A 15420-nucleotide genomic window follows, 5' to 3' on the forward strand; every position below is an offset into this window, starting at 1 on the left:
TGTGACCTCCATGTTCCTCCAGAAGGATGAGCCCTGCATGTAAGTGCTGAGTCTGCATTGCTGTAACTATATATGGTGAACCATCAAGTGCAGACAAGGAGGATGTGAGTCAGCCCTACTGCCCTGACTCTGACAATGGCCCTTCCCCCTTCTCTGTCGTCAGCCAGTGGGAGGATGAAGCAGGTTCCACGGGGCAGTGCCTAAGACCCACGGTGGCACAGTACCAAGGCTGATAATCTTGCTGATTCGTGCCTTCCTCTGTGCTCTTTGACACAGGTGTTGGGGGTGTGATTTGCTTGTGAATGATTGCTTTCATTTTCCTCGATTATGCAAACCGATGGCTTTTTGCCAGGAACTCTCAACCCCCTGAGGCTCTACGCTCCTTCCCTCCTATTGGCCTACTTGCTCTCATTATTTTGGGGAGGTGTGTTTTTCAAGTGGCAGAGGAGTGATAACTGCCCTTGCCTCTTGGGAGTGAGATACTTGGAGTTCAGGGGACCCGCCTGTTGACAATGGCAGCGGACGAGTTGGTTTTCTTTGTGAATGGCAAAAAGGTAAGCAGGAGCTGACCTTTGCTTTGGCTTCCCTGCTCCCTGGAAAGGGCTATGTGTCCAGTGGAAGAGGCTGTTCTCTCTCTTTTTGTGTTCTCCTTTCTCTCTCTTCCTTTAAAGGTGTGGCTGCCTTTGGGGTGACCTTGGGGAAAGAAAACCTTCTCCAGGCTAGACCAGAGTCAAGATAGATACTCAAGGGGCAAAAGAGTGAGGGGAAGGGAAGTGAGGAGAGAAGTGTCTGGGAGCTTCTCCCACCCCACCCACCCCGCAGCAGGAGAGACACCGGCACGAAGCTGAGAAGGGAGGACAGGGTTCTAGGTGAGACTGGAGGTCACCCACCACACTTCTGCATTTAATCAAATATGGCCTAAGGCTTCGGTTGATCTCTTTACCGAGGGAAGGAACGGGAACGTGTTTTCTTGCTAATATCAGGATATAAGATGTATGCAGCCTTTGCTTCTGATATTTCATGTATGGAAATATAGCAGCTAACTTGTGGGAGTACGTATACTGACATCTTGTGGCAGATACATTTATTTTCATTAAGGGCATGCTTGCCCCTGCCCTTAGTTCTACATGTTAATAATGCAAATCCCTTTGATAAAAATGGACCATTTGGATTAACTTCAGGGGTGCCCAGGGACCTAGGGAAGGTGAGGATAAGATGGGGCAGAGAGGGACTTATGACATGGGGACCATGTCCTTGCAGCACTGGAAGGATGAGGACCTTTGCAAATTCTTATGTAGGTGCAGAGAGAGGGGGTGCAAGCATATTACATTGTCTCCATCTTCCACTTGCCCTCCCTGCACTGCTGCTGACTTGCTTGCATCTACTTTAGTTGCCCAGTTGGGAATGAATGGGACAGTAAAAGGGATTGTTGCGCATTGTAAATAGCCATGGGGACCATGTGAGTGAATAATGTGCCCAGTGGGCACCCCCCCTCAAAAAAAGGCAATTTCATTTGTTTTGTTGTATTGGCAGTTTTGAGATGAAAAACAGGGTGACTTTCACGGTAATTTTCAAGAACTAAAATGTGCTTCATAGGACATCTAGTGCTTAAGTGCTTAAGTGTTAGGGTGTATTTGAGAGACTAGCAAGAAAATTCCATGAGCTACCGTAACATCAGTGTTCCAAAGGCTGTAGACTCAGTGTGAGTGGTGTCACCGGGAGGCACTGGGAAGTGGGGTCAGCCATGCCCTTCTGTGTTCAAAGTTGTCTCTCCGTGCCAGGTTCTTTCCAGGATTGGTATCTGGCAGCAAACCAAGAGGTAGGGCGAAGCTTCCACGTTGGTGGTAGTAAGACTTTTGCACCCAAGATTTCCAACAATTTTGTTGCATTCAGCAATTACACTGCAGAGATTTAAGAAATAGTTGTTGAATTGGCTTTCTAGAAGTGTGTCTTCTGTGGAATTGTTCTAGGCAATTTTTACATTGCTTGAGCAGCTGGATTTACCGGGTAATGACTTTCAAGGCCACACCCGCCTCTAAGGTTGATATTTTTTATTGAGCCATCAATTCCTGTGTGTCAGTACAAGCTTCTGTTCTTCTTTACAAATTGTTTGCCCCGATGCACTGGAGCATTTGCAGGGAAATCTGACTTGGCAAAAATTGCTTTCTCATGAGTTTTATTTTCACTTGAGGAAAGCAATTCGGAATTTGTAGATGGAATTATCACATCAAACCCTACCATCTACTCGGACCAGTTTTTGTGATGAATATCCATGTTTGAGAAACCGTTGGCAAGAGGACAGGCAGTGCAAGGAGTGATGAGGTAAAAGCAGTATGGTAAAAACGAGACCCAGCCAGGGAATCCCCAAACAAATTAAGGCAGGTGTGAGTAAGCGTGTTCCCATGTTGAGTCCCAAATGTTCTAGACCTTTTGTTACAGGACATTATACACAGAAGTTATGAAACAAGAGGCCAGAACTTGGTGACTCACTCTTCAATGTGAGCATTCAACTCTCCCTGTCCTTCACTAGCTGGGGTCCTGGGGAAGATATAGGGTGTCCCAAAATTCACGCAAGAAGTAATTTTGATAGAAAACACAGGTTTATAATTAAAAATTGTAAATTTTTTATTGATTCATAAAGTATACAGTATAAGGTTATGTATGGAATAGCACATCAGGTAAATAGCCTCCACGGCTTTGCTGGCACATACGCAAAGCCGTGGTCTTCATTGTCCCTGCTCCTAGGCTATAATTGGTACTTGGTAATGCTTATCAAATTGAAGGGATTGAAATCAAAGGGCAACAGATATTAGAATTTGATTCAATAAACCAAGTAAAATTAGGCTTTTATTTTATTTTGTTGTTGTTGTTTATGCTCACGCAAAAGTCAAATCTTGCGTGAATTTTGGGACACCCTATATAAGATACCAACCATCAAGTACCCAGGGGGCCTTCTGTGGTGATGATGGGCCTTATTGGCTATTGTTTTCACGTCTTCTTCTGATCGAAAGAGTGGAAGGGAAAGAGCTGCCCAGGATTTTGTTATTGTAGTGATAGTCCTTTGGGAGGTTAAGATCCTTGCTTTTCGGAGCAATCACTCTCTGTTTAGTGGAGACTGTGGCATTTGGAGGAAGCTAGGGAGGTTTAGCATGTAAGGTGCGGCTGAAGGTGTCCAACAGTGATCCCCCCACAAGAAGTCAGTGTCAGGGAGTTGAGCCTCTCTCTCTCCCTCCCTCACATCATTGACATTTTGCAAGTTCCTCCCAGACCTGGGCTTGTGGATACACATGGGCTGGAGGCATTGCCATTCAAGAGTTTATGAACTAGTTGCAGAGGTGGATTATGGTTAGGCAAAGTGATATATTCCAAAATGTATTTCACAGGAAACTACCCCCACGAGATACACTTCTCAGATATTCTTAAACCACTCAGCCAGCGCTGGCACAAAGTAGGTGCCCAATTCATGTGAGTAGAATGAATGGATGAATAGTAAAAGTCCTAAAAAATCCTCTGGCAAAGAAATTTATTTTTTAAACTTTGTACTTTAAGTTTGCAGAAAAGTTACAGGAAGAATGCAAAGAAATATTAAATAGACTTTTCCTACGTGTTAACATTTTGCCACATTTATATTTTATTTATCTCTCTCTTTACATCTATATGTATGTATTTATAGGTACCTACATAGATATATAGGTGTATGTATTATAAGTACACAAATATATATTTACTTATGTATTCAAATAATAGAACTAAATAAATATATAAAGCATAAGATTTTATTTCTGAATCATCTGAGGGTAAATTTCAGACATCATACCCTCTTACCCCTTAAATTAAAAATAAAGATATTATAACAGAAGCACAGATTTTAAAAATCAGGAAGTTTAGTGTTGACATAATACTATGATCTAAAATCTATAGATTTTATGCAACATTATTTCCATTTTCCCAGTGACGTCCTTCATGACTCCCCCGATCCCACCCCAGCCCAGGGTTGCATCTTGCAGTTAATTGTCAAGTCTCTTTCGTGTCCTTTAATCTGGAACAGCTTCTTAGCTTTCCTTGTGTTTTGGGACGGTGATGTTTATGAAGAGAACAAGTCAGTTTTTTTTTTAAATGTCCCTCATTTTGAGTTTGTGCCATGCTTCCTAATAATTCGATCCAGAGTCTGCACTGTGGGTGGGAATTGCAGGGAAGTAGTGCGACCTTCTCGGGAGGCCATCCTGTCAGCACCCGCGTTACTGAGTGTGAACTTTGCTCCTTTGGTGAGGCGGTGCTTAGGTTTCTCCGCTGTCAGGTTACTCTTGCTTCCTTTATAATTAATAAATGATCTGTGAGAAGGTACTTTGAGGCTGTAAATATCTCCATTATCAAACGTCTACCTACTAGTTTTATGATCTCTTAATGTTAATCATTCTCGGCTGGATTAGTAACGGGGCAGGTGACAAGATGGCCGATCATGTTTATTAATTGGTTTTCTTCTGCCAAGAAAACTTTCCCTTTTCTCCCATTTGTTTCTTTATTTATTAATTATGACTTCTGACTCATGGGTTTTAACTTTACTTAATGGATTATAAACCCATTTTGGCCATTATTTGTTTTGGTGATTGAGGTTTTCTAAAACAATCTACCTAACCCAGTGTCTCCTAAGCTCCCTTCCCCACAAAGTGTTTTTCCTGTGGGATTCCCACTGGTGTCCTATTGAGAGAGGGTTCCATGGCGTTTTCTGGGGGCAAACTCTGCAGCCAGGCCCTGAGAGTGGCACAGCCATTCTCTATTGGAATTCAGGGAGGTGGGCTTGTGGCTGGGATGATAGGAAAAGCCTTAGTAGGGAGATGTCCAGGGTCTTCTGATAAGTCAAGACACAGATGGCAGAGGAACGAAATGGTTGAAGACTTATGAGCTAGAAGGTAGATGGTGTGTTTTCACTGGAGTACGAAAACCAGCTTGGCAGGGAAAGTAGGCAGGGGAAAGGCTGAAAATGAAGATGGGGGACATATTGAAAAGGGCCTTGACAGGCAGCCTAAGGAACCTGGGAGACCTTGCAGGTCACTGAGGGCAGAGCAGGGGACCGATGTGATATGACAGAATCAGAGCTGCGGGCAGGAGGACGGACCCACTTGGGGAGAAGACAGTAGGTAAGGCGCTCACGTCCGTCTACAGAACAGGTGCCGGGGATCTTTAGTTTGTACACTTATGACTTCTTCTCCAAGAGGAAAGACATAGTTTCTGTGTAAACTTTGCAATCAGGACCTTGAATAAGCTGTGGGGTGTAATGAAAAAGGGGAATTCATCCTATCTTTCCCTTCCCTCAGACTTGATTAAGAGGTGAATTCTGGCAGTTTTGTTATCTCTCTGACTACTTTTGGTTAACAAGAAACCCTATGGTCATTTCTGAGTTGCTGAACAGTCTCAGTTCAGGACAGAGGTGAGGGCAGCAAGAAGGTTTTCATTTGATTGGTGTTGGGATAAGGTGGCTTCCCACCAGGGGGCACATGCAGTGGGAGCTCTGACATGGGTTCTGTGCTCGTCCCAGGCCGCTGCTCTCTCCCAGCCTCCGGTTTGGGAGGTCCCCTCCGCACAGACTCTGTTGGAGGTCCCATCACCTGTAATTGTTGTTTTTTTTTTTGGAGAATGATTTAAATAGTTCTCTCTCTCTCTCTCTCTCTCTCTCTCTCTCTCTCTCTCTCTCTCTCTCTCTCTCTCCCCCTCTCTACTTTCCGCATGCCCTCTCTCCCTCTCTTTCTCTCTCTTTGTCTCTCTCTTATGCATGGCCTCCATTAGGTCCACGGTCAACACTTTATGTGCTTTGCTCTCCCGAACTCTGGGAGTGCATCCCAATCCCAACACTGACACTGCTTCTTCAGCTGTCTGGTGGGCCTACCTCTGGCTGTTTAGATGGGCTAGACCACCTCTTCCCCAGCACTGCAAAGGCCACACACTAGCTTCATGTGTGGTGCGGTGCTATGAAAGCCCGCTAATGATGTATGAGGAGCGAGCAGATACTTCTCTCCTGACTTTTGGAAGATGTGGAAGTGATACCACAGGGCTCTCTACAGAAACCCTCATCACAAATTCTCTACCTTTAACCATCCAAATCACCCAAACCCTTTCACCCTTGAGGAGGCATGAAACGGTTTTCCATAGATTTCCTCTGAAAATTTGCTTTGGGAACTAGCACTTCACTCTGTAGACAACCTCCTCCATTTTATTGGGAATTCCATTTGTGGTCCTTTGGTTGGAGAGTTCTCCTCCTGTTCTGACACGTGTTAATGTTGTTGACTGTGATAGCCCAATGCGTACAATACTCCGCTGTGAGCACAGGTCCACAGACTGGCCCTCTGCTCTCTGAGTGACACCCAGGAGGCAAACCCAGAGGTCTGCATGCTGCCACCTCAGCTGTCCCTGGCATTCACAGGTGTGATCGGCAGCTGGAAATGAGGTGAAATGTTTGATTTAAAGAAAGCTTTTCCTCGGTCAGCCCGGCATGGCAGGTGCGACACCTAAGTGCTCGTGGTGGGTCCTACTGTAGAACCTTAGGATTGAAGATGTCAGCACATACATAGTTGGGCTTGTAGTTAATATGGCCATTCTTATGGAATTTTCAAGAAAAAACCCTTTAGTTTTTGTAAGATATTTAACACATCCCCATTAACTTTTACCAATTTTTCAGTAAGAAAACGGCTAAGTACACCTATGATATATTTTTCTGTTATTTTGTAGGTGGTGGAGAAAAATGCAGATCCAGAAACAACCCTTTTGGCCTACCTGAGAAGAAAGCGTATCCTGACTTTGGAGTGGGGTGCGGGAGAGGGCCGCTGGGACGCATTCTCTGGGTTGCATGCCATTTTCTAGTGACTGCTGGGGAGGCTATGGCATGTGGAAGAAGGAGCACTGGACGGGGGCTCTGGACACCTGCATTCTAGCTGCCCTCAGCAGCAATGTGACCCCGGCAACTCATTTGAGTTCTGGGTCTGCAATTCTCAGCTATTGAATAGGAAGATCATTTTTTCAAAACCTTTATTGTTTAGATTATTACAGATGTGCCTTTTTTTCCCCCATAGCTCCCCTCCACCCGGTTCCCACCCCACCCCAGGCCTTCACCCCCCACCCCACTATCCTTGTCCATTGGTATAAGATTTTTCTCCAATCTCTTCCTGCACCTCTCACACCCCCTTTCCCCCCCACCCCGAGAATTGTCAGTCTGCTCCCATTTTCATGCACTGATTCTGTTACATTCACCAGTTTATTCTGTTCACCAGATTTTTTATTCATTTGATTTTTAGATTCACTTGTTGATAGATATGTATTTGTTTCACTTTGTTGTTCATAATTTTTTTATCTTTACCTTGTTCTTCTTCTTCCTCTTCTTAAAGAAAACCCTTCAGCATTTCATATAATACTGGTTTGGTAGTGATGAACTCCTTTAGCTTTTTCTTGTCTGTGAATCTCTTTATCTGACCTTCAATTCTAAAAGATAGCTTTGATGGGTAGAGTAATCTTGGTTGTAGGTTCTTGCTATTCATCACTTCGAATATTTCTTGCTACTCCCTTCTGGCCTGCATAGTTTCTGTTGAGAGATCAGCTGACAGTTTTATGGTAACTCCCTTGTAGGTAACTAACTATTTTTTTCTTGCTGATTTTAAGATTCTCTCTTGGTCTTTTGCCCTTGGCATTTTTTAAAATTGTTTTATTGCTAAAAGTATTACAAAGAGTATTACATAGGTCTCTTCTTTTTCTCCCCTTGACCCTCCCGTAGCCTCCCATATCCCCCAGTGTCTGTGTCCATTGGTTATGCTCATATGCATGCATACAAGTCCTTTGGTTGATCTCTTAACCCCCCCCCCCCACAACCCTCCCCAGCCTTCCCGCTGTAGTTTGACAGTCTGTTCGATGTTGCTCTGCCTCTGTATCTATTTTTTCTCATCAGTTTATAATGGTCTTAATTATCCATAAATGAGTGAGAACATATGGTATTTTTCCTTCATTGACTGGCTTATTTCACTTAGCATAATGCTCTCCAGTTTCATCCATGCAAATGGTAAGAATTCCTTCTTTTTTACAGCAGCATAGTATTCCATTGTGTAGATGTACCACAGTTTTCTAATCCATTCATCTGCTGATGGGCACTTAGGCTGTTTCCAGAACTTAGCTATGGTGAATTGTGCTGCTATGAACATAGGGGTGCATATATCCTTTCTGATTGGTGTTTCTGTTTTCTTGGGATATATTCCTAGAGGTGGGATCACTGGATCAAATGGGAATTCCATTTTCAGTTTTTTGAGGAAACTCCATACTGTCTTCCATAGTGGCTGCACCAGTCTGCATTCCAACCAGCAGTGCACGAGTGTTCCTTTTTCTCCACATCCTCTCCAGCACTTGTCGTTTGTTGATTTGTTGATGATAGCCATTCTGACAGGTGTGAGATGGTACCTCATTGTTGTTTTGATTTGCATTTCTCAGATGATTAGTGACTTTGAGCATGTTTTCACATGTCTCTTGGCTTTCTGAATGTCCTCTTTTGAAAAGTGTCTATTTAGGTCCTTCGCCCATTTTTTGATTGGATTGTTTATCTTCCTTTTGTTAAGTTGTATGAGTTCCCTATAAATGTTGGAGATTAAACCCTTATCGGTGATTACATTGGCAAATATGTTCTCCCATGCAGTGGGCTTTCTTGTTGTTTTGTTGATGGTTTCTTTTACTGTGCAGAGCTTTTTATTTTGATGTAGTCCCATTTGTTTATTTTTTCTTTAGTTTCCAATGCCCTAAGAAATTGCTTCGGCATATGTCTGAGATTTTGTTGCCTTTGGATTCCTCTAGTATTTTTATCTTTTCCCATCTAACATTTAAGTCCTTTATCCACTTTGAGTTTATTTTTGTGTATGGTTTAAGTTGGTGGTCTAGTTTCATTTTTTTGCATGTATCTATCCAATTTTCCCAACACCATTTATTGAAGAGACTGTCTTGACTCCATTGTATGTTCTTGCTTCCTTTGTCAAATATTAATTGAGCATATTGGTTCGGGTCGATTTCTGGGCTCTCTATTCTATTCCATTGATCTATATTTCTGTACTTGTGCCAGTACCAGGCAGTTTTGAGAACAGTGCTTTGTAATACAGCCCTTGGCATTTTAATTATTATGATGTGTCTTGGTGTGGTCCTCTTTGGATTCCTTTTATTTGGGGTTCTCTGTGCTTCCTGTACTTGTAAGTCTATTTCTTTCACCAGGTAGGGAAGTTTTCTGTCATTATTTCTTCAAATATCTTGCTCTCTCTCTTCTTCTGGCACCCCCATAATACAGATGTTGGTATGCTTGAAGTTGTCCCAGAGTCTCCTTACACTATCTTCATATTTTTGGATTCTTTTTGCTCTTCCAGTTGGGTGTTTTTTGCTTCCTCGTATTTCAAATCATTGACTTGATTTTTGGAATCCTCTAGTCTACTGTTGAATCTCTATATATTATTCTTTGTTTCAGTGAGTGTATGCTTAATTTTTGACTGGTCCTTTTCCATTTTTTTGGCATTCTCACTAAGATTCTTGAAGGTCTCACTAAGTTCCTTGGAGGTTATTAGAAGATTCCATAGTAACCTTATAACTGTGGTTTTGAACTCTATGTCCAGTATTTTTCTTTCTTCCATTTCTGACATGTTTCTTTGTCTCCACATTTTGGCTGCTTCCCTGTGTTTGTTTCTATATATTGGGTAGCTGCTAAGTTTCCTTGAGTTGATAGAGTGGCCTTGTGTGGTAGGTGTCCCATAGGGCCCAGTGGCTCAGCCTCCCCAATCACCTGAGGTGGACACTCTTGGTGCATCCCTTTGTGGGCTGTGTGCACAGTCTTGTTGTTGTTGGCCTTGATTGCTGTTGGTATCACTGGGAAGAATTGACCTCCAGGCAAATTGGCTGTGAGGACCAGCTGTGTCTACAGTGGAAGAGCTGCTGTGCAGGACTTGCTTTTCTGGGGCTTTGGTGCTCACTGAGTCTGCCCCTTGAATGTGTCACTTATGGATGTGAAGAGTTGTAATCTGGTATGGTCTCATACTGACCACTGGGTACACTGGCTCTTGTATCTCCAAGGAGGTACAAAGTCAGCCACTGCCTGGGACCAACCAGCAGGAACTACAGAGAGATCTGCAGATTCTTCCTCTTTGTATTGGGTTTGGAAGTACCCAGATGAGGCCCAGCTGTGAAGCAAGGCAGGCTGCTGCTGCTGGCCTTGGGCCTTCTTTTGAGGCTCCCTGACCCAGCTGCCTGTTAGGTTTTCGGCTGAGAAAGGACAGGCCATTCATATGTAAAAGCTGCTGCACACAGCTTGGGTGGGGTTGTAAATTGGGTGGGGTTGTAAATTGGGTGGGGTAGGGTCTCAGGGAATCTCCAAGGCAGAGCAAACAGCAATGGCTGCCAGTCAGCCCTGCACCAGAGAGATCCCAGCGCAGGAACAATGACTGCTGCGAGCATTTCTGTCTGAAAGAAAGCTGCCCTCATGTTCCTGCCCTGATGCCAGACAATCCAGTTTCTTCCCATATGTGTCTGGGTCCCCCAGAGTCTTTCCCAGAACTGGAGTTCAGAGCAAGCTGGAGCTTGTACCTCCCTCCTGATTAAAAAATCAGTGCACCCAAGTGCCAGTCCATTCCACCCCTCCACACTTCCTCCCAGTCTCAATGGGCTTTCTTCTTTACCTCTCTGGTTGTAGTGCTTCCACTCAGCCAGCTTTCCAGTGGTTCTGGATGATAGTTGTTCTGTCTTTTAGTTGTAATTTTGATGTGGTTGTGAGAGGCATCAAGTACAGGTGTTTACCTATGTTGCCATCTTGGTTCTCTGGAAGATCATTCTTGGTTCTCTGGAAGATCTTTCTTGATGCTTCTTAAGATCTCTTCCAGCGAAGACTCTACTGAAGCCAAGGTTTGACCCTGGGCCTGAAAAACAAGCAGCTCCCATAGGCACTCATTAGCCCTGGCCAGCTTCATGGTCATTCCCACTCAGAGGAGCCAGACTATCCTCAGCCCATCTCTGCCTGAGACCTAAATGGGCTTCCTGGGGAAAGTTTCCAGCTCAGAGAAGGTGGAGAGAAAGTCAGAGGAAGCATTGTGTGTGTTGGAGAAGGGAAACCTGAGGTGGAGAACTATGTAGAGATGCCGCCAATTGTGGAAATGACAGTGCCGGGAGGCTTGGGGAGGGGACTCCTGACAGGGATTTCAGATTCTGCTCTTCATTCAGTGTGGGGAGGGTACCTGTAAGAGCCCCCAAACCTTGTTAAGATTTTATTTATTTATTTATTTATTTACTTATTTATTTATTTTTAAATTACAGTTGACATTCAATATTATTTTGGATTGGTTTCAGGTGTACAGCATAGTGGTTAGACAATCACATACTTTATAAAGTGTTCCTCCCCCCCCCCCCATATTTCCAGTGCCTATCTGGCACCATTCATAGTTATTGCAATATTATTGACTGTATTTCCTATGCTGTACTTTACATCCCCATATTTTGTAATGAGCCCTTGTAACGTTTGTTCTTTCAGGGTAGGAAATTATTCTGAGACCCTGGAACAAAAACAGTAACAAAAATATAACAGGAGCTGACATTTAATGAACACTTACTATGTCCAGGTGGAGTTCAAGGTGATTTCCGTGGGTTATCTCACTGGTCCCCACAGCAATGCCTTTGGCAGAGGAGGAAGTGAGGTCTGCACATGTTGAGGGACCTTCTCACTCATGCATTCTGGGCAAACATTGGCACAGCCTACCAGGGGTGGGCAAACTTTTTGACTCGAGGGCCACAATGGGTTCTTAAACTGGACCGGAGGGCCGGAACAAAAGCATGGATGGAGTGTTTGTGTGAACTAATATAAATTCAAAGTAAACATCATTACATAAAAGGGTACGGTCTTTTTTTTTTTTTTTAGTTTTATTCATTTCAAACGGGCCGGATTCGGCCCGTGGGCCGTAGTTTGCCCACGGCTGGCCTAGACTAAAGCTTAGAGCCATGCTCTTCACTTGCTACCTGTACTGGAAGCTCTCCAGGGGTCTGTTGTCAGGACGATGCTCATCCTGACCTCTGTCAACAGACCCCTCTTGTTCCCAGAGGCAGGAATATCCAGTGGCTGATCTCAGTGACATATTTGGGGACAACAAAGGATTGTTTCCACACCCACAGAAGTGAGCCTGCAAAGTATCAGATTATTTATTTCTGCAAGTATGTATAAGACATTGGTCCCTGACCTCAAAAATATCTTCATTTTAATTTCCCTTCACATGTCCTATGGACTGGATATTTAAAAGGCCAGGCCTAGCCCTAATTTGGGCGCCTCGATTTCATCAGCCTCAAAGGTTCAGGATAAAAAGCTGGGACTCAGCAAATCCCAGGACAGATCAATGTCTCTCTCTGGGTCCGGGTGACTTCATGGCAACCCTGCTGGGCGGATGTGACAGCTGCCCATATGCTCAGATTTTGAGGTGCTCAAATCTCTTGCCTAGGGAGATCACAGGCCTGGGGGGCTATCAGGCCATGCCTGGAAGACCCTGACACCAAGAAAAGTTTCTGGTATTCAAGTCCTGGTCAAGTGCATGGCCCGATCCCTGCCTCCTGGGGTCAGTGCAGCCTCTCTGATGAGGAGGAGGCAGTGTGGATCTGCTGCCTCCCTGGTGGAGGGGCCTGTGTGTGACAGCGGATGGCTCTACACTCGAAGCTCTGCCCAGTACTTCCCAGCCGCCCAGCAAAGCTTTTTTTCTCTGAGTTCATGTTCCTTAACCCTTGACCACTCAGTGGGGCTGAGCGGGACCAAGCTGGGCTGTGGAGAAGGGGGCTGTGGAGCTTGCACCGTGATGCTTTCCAAGTATGATCGTCTCCAGAACAAGATCATGTATCCTTTGCCTGTTGGCTGATTGCCCATGTGAGGACTATGAAGCAGCAGTCAGCTTGTGAGTGAGTGAGCGTGTGAGTGTGTGTGTGTGTGTGTGTGTGTGTGTGTGTGTGTGTGCGCGCGCGCACGCACATGTGACCTTTCTAAAATCCAGTCTCATTTCACATCCCATGAAATCCTTCAATAGGTCTCCATCATCCCCAGGATAAAGTGCAATCTCTTTGCTCAGCACATGAAGCCCTTCACAATATACCCCATCTTTCCTCTCCAGTTTTCTTTCTCTCCATGGACCCAGCGCTCCATTCATCAGTGCATCCTAGTCCCTCATGCAGAGACAATTGCGAACAACTAACATTCCATTCCCACTAATTTCTTAGTCTTTGCATAAGCTGTTTTCCAAGTCTTTTTGAATATACTTTCTTCCAGGACTTCTGTACATGGCTCCTTCTGGGAGGCCAAAGATGCACTGCTGTCTTTAGGACTCGGAAAAACACCACCTCCTCCAGGAGGCCTTTCTTGATCTCCTAAACTGTGTTAGGGGCCCTTTGTCTGAGCTAGTCCCATAGTGCTCTGTGCACCGCCCTCCTGAGCACTGATCATAAGATATTTAAATTTCACCTTCACACTGGCTTATATTTTCCTGGTTGACTGCAAATGATTAAAGAACAGAGATTTCATCTTATTCACCTTTACTTATCAGCCCTCAGTAGAGTGCCTGGTATATGGCTGGCAATCAAGAACTGATCATGTGAATGAATGATGGATAAAGGAATGGATGTAAGCAAGCTCTAAGGGGTTGGTATCTCATGTCCCCTGAGAAATGGGGGAGGTAGAGGTGGGTGAAAACAGGAAAGCAAAAGTGCCTGGAGGTACTGAAATTAAAGAGGTGAAGGAAGGGCCCTATAGAGAGAGGAGCACATGTTGGGCCTGGCATCTGCCAGGAACTTCCCCTTAACTCAGCCTCCAAGGTCGGGCTGAGTAAGAGGCATCTGAAAGTGCCCCTGGCTCCCTTGCTCCAGCTGGGAGAGCATTGGGTGCCCTGCTGCCTGACCCCCAAATGCTGGAGGGTTCAGGCCTCAAAAGGGGGGAGTGGGGGGGAAGTGTCCTTTGTCCCTTGGTCAGGGTCTTGGGTGGCGAGGCAAGAGCACCTGTAGAAGAGAAAAGGACATACTGTAGAGTGAAAGAAACGACACAGCATCACAAAGTCTCCCAGGCCCCGCACTCAGTCAGGTCCATCCTGATGGCCTGAATGGACAATGGAATGACCTTAATCTGGGGTTGCAGCCACTTTTCTGCCAATGCCTGCCTGGCTCCCATCTGTTCCTTGCACCATGTTGCCGTGACGACTGTGGAAGGGATAGGAAGCACCAAGTCCAGGCTGCATCCCGTGCAGGTAACCAGAGCAAAGGGAGCTCATGACAAAGCTACAGACTTGCTTTGGGTTGTTGGGCTGTCACCCCTGGGCAAAGGAGGCATTATGGCCGGGCCACTTCCCCATCTCCTTAGGGGTGGGGGGTGGGGACTGGGCTGTGAGACAGAAAAAGGAGGAGGCGCCATGCTGCGGCTCTCTCCTGTGGCGGGGGGAACGTAACACTGCATGACTCCAAGGGGACCAAGAGGTCAACTGGATCTGATGGCTGGACAGTCCAGCTGCACCAGAACTGGAGGGAGGAGAGGTGGGGGAACTTCCTCACCTTGAGCTTGAATATGCTTGGGAAACCCCCTGCCTTCCCAGATTCAAGATTCCAAGTGCTGTGTCCCTTGATCAAAAGCCCACCTACTCCCTGCCCCCTCGAGTGGCAATTCCATTGCACCTCTCACCTGCCACCTGCAGGTAATACAAATGTGGGCTGCTAGGCCTCCATCCTCATTAAACGCAGGTCAACAAGGCCTGAATAAGAAGAGAACAGAGACATTAGAGGGTCTGACCAAGGCTTTCTTCATGATGCTACCAGACCCCCCGGGAACAGATTGAAACTGGGAACGCTTTTGGGTAGAGTGGGCAGTAGTCTGGGAGGTTTTGTGGAGAGAAGCAGAATGCTCTCAGGTGAAGTGGAACGGAGCACGCGTGGGAGCAGAGCACTGCGGCAAGGAAAGGCCATTATCCCGGTGCTTTTTGTTTGGGGAAACTGAGGCAGGGAGGTCTTTGGGAGATTACAATCACAGAGGGTGCCAGAGCCACACCCAGGTCTTTGTCCTGCCTTGACCATTCGGGGAGATGAGTTGTCCAGAGCATGCCGTCCTTGGGCACCGACGTGAATGTGGGAGCCAGGGCCTCTGGTTATACTCCTTGGGAAGAGCCTCTGGGACCAGCCAGGTGAGGCCAGTGCAGGGTGTGGGTGGTATTGCTCCACCTCTGTGACTTCATTCTTAGCTTAGGCAGGAAAACGGAAAATTGCTAAACTTGTCCAACCTGAAGGAGATGTGAGAAGGTTCATTAGGGCTTATAATCACCTTTGAGACAAATAGATGAAAGAAAGCATGAACAGTTTTAATACTGAGATTTTATCTGTATAATTAGGCTAACACCCTGCCTTTCCGGTGACACAAGTCCTTAT

At 45.5% G+C, this 15420-nt stretch overlaps 1 protein-coding gene across 2 annotated transcripts in view; it reads left to right on the top strand.

Annotated features, from left to right (window-relative positions):
* Positions 1-355: 355 nt before the first annotated feature.
* Positions 356-15420, top strand: part of XDH (xanthine dehydrogenase) — a 63290-nt gene continuing 48225 nt past the window's right edge. For both annotated transcript variants that reach the window (XM_059660216.1, XM_059660217.1), the window contains exons 1-4: positions 356-554; positions 6724-6781; positions 12766-12862; positions 14147-14255. In XM_059660216.1, coding sequence (XP_059516199.1) covers positions 513-554; positions 6724-6781; positions 12766-12862; positions 14147-14255 — 306 coding nt within the window. In that variant the 5' untranslated portion in view covers positions 356-512. The remainder of the gene's footprint in view (positions 555-6723; positions 6782-12765; positions 12863-14146; positions 14256-15420) is intronic.

Source organism: Myotis daubentonii, chromosome 12, assembly GCF_963259705.1.
Source record: "Myotis daubentonii chromosome 12, mMyoDau2.1, whole genome shotgun sequence".
Classification (NCBI taxonomy): domain Eukaryota; kingdom Metazoa; phylum Chordata; class Mammalia; order Chiroptera; family Vespertilionidae; genus Myotis; species Myotis daubentonii.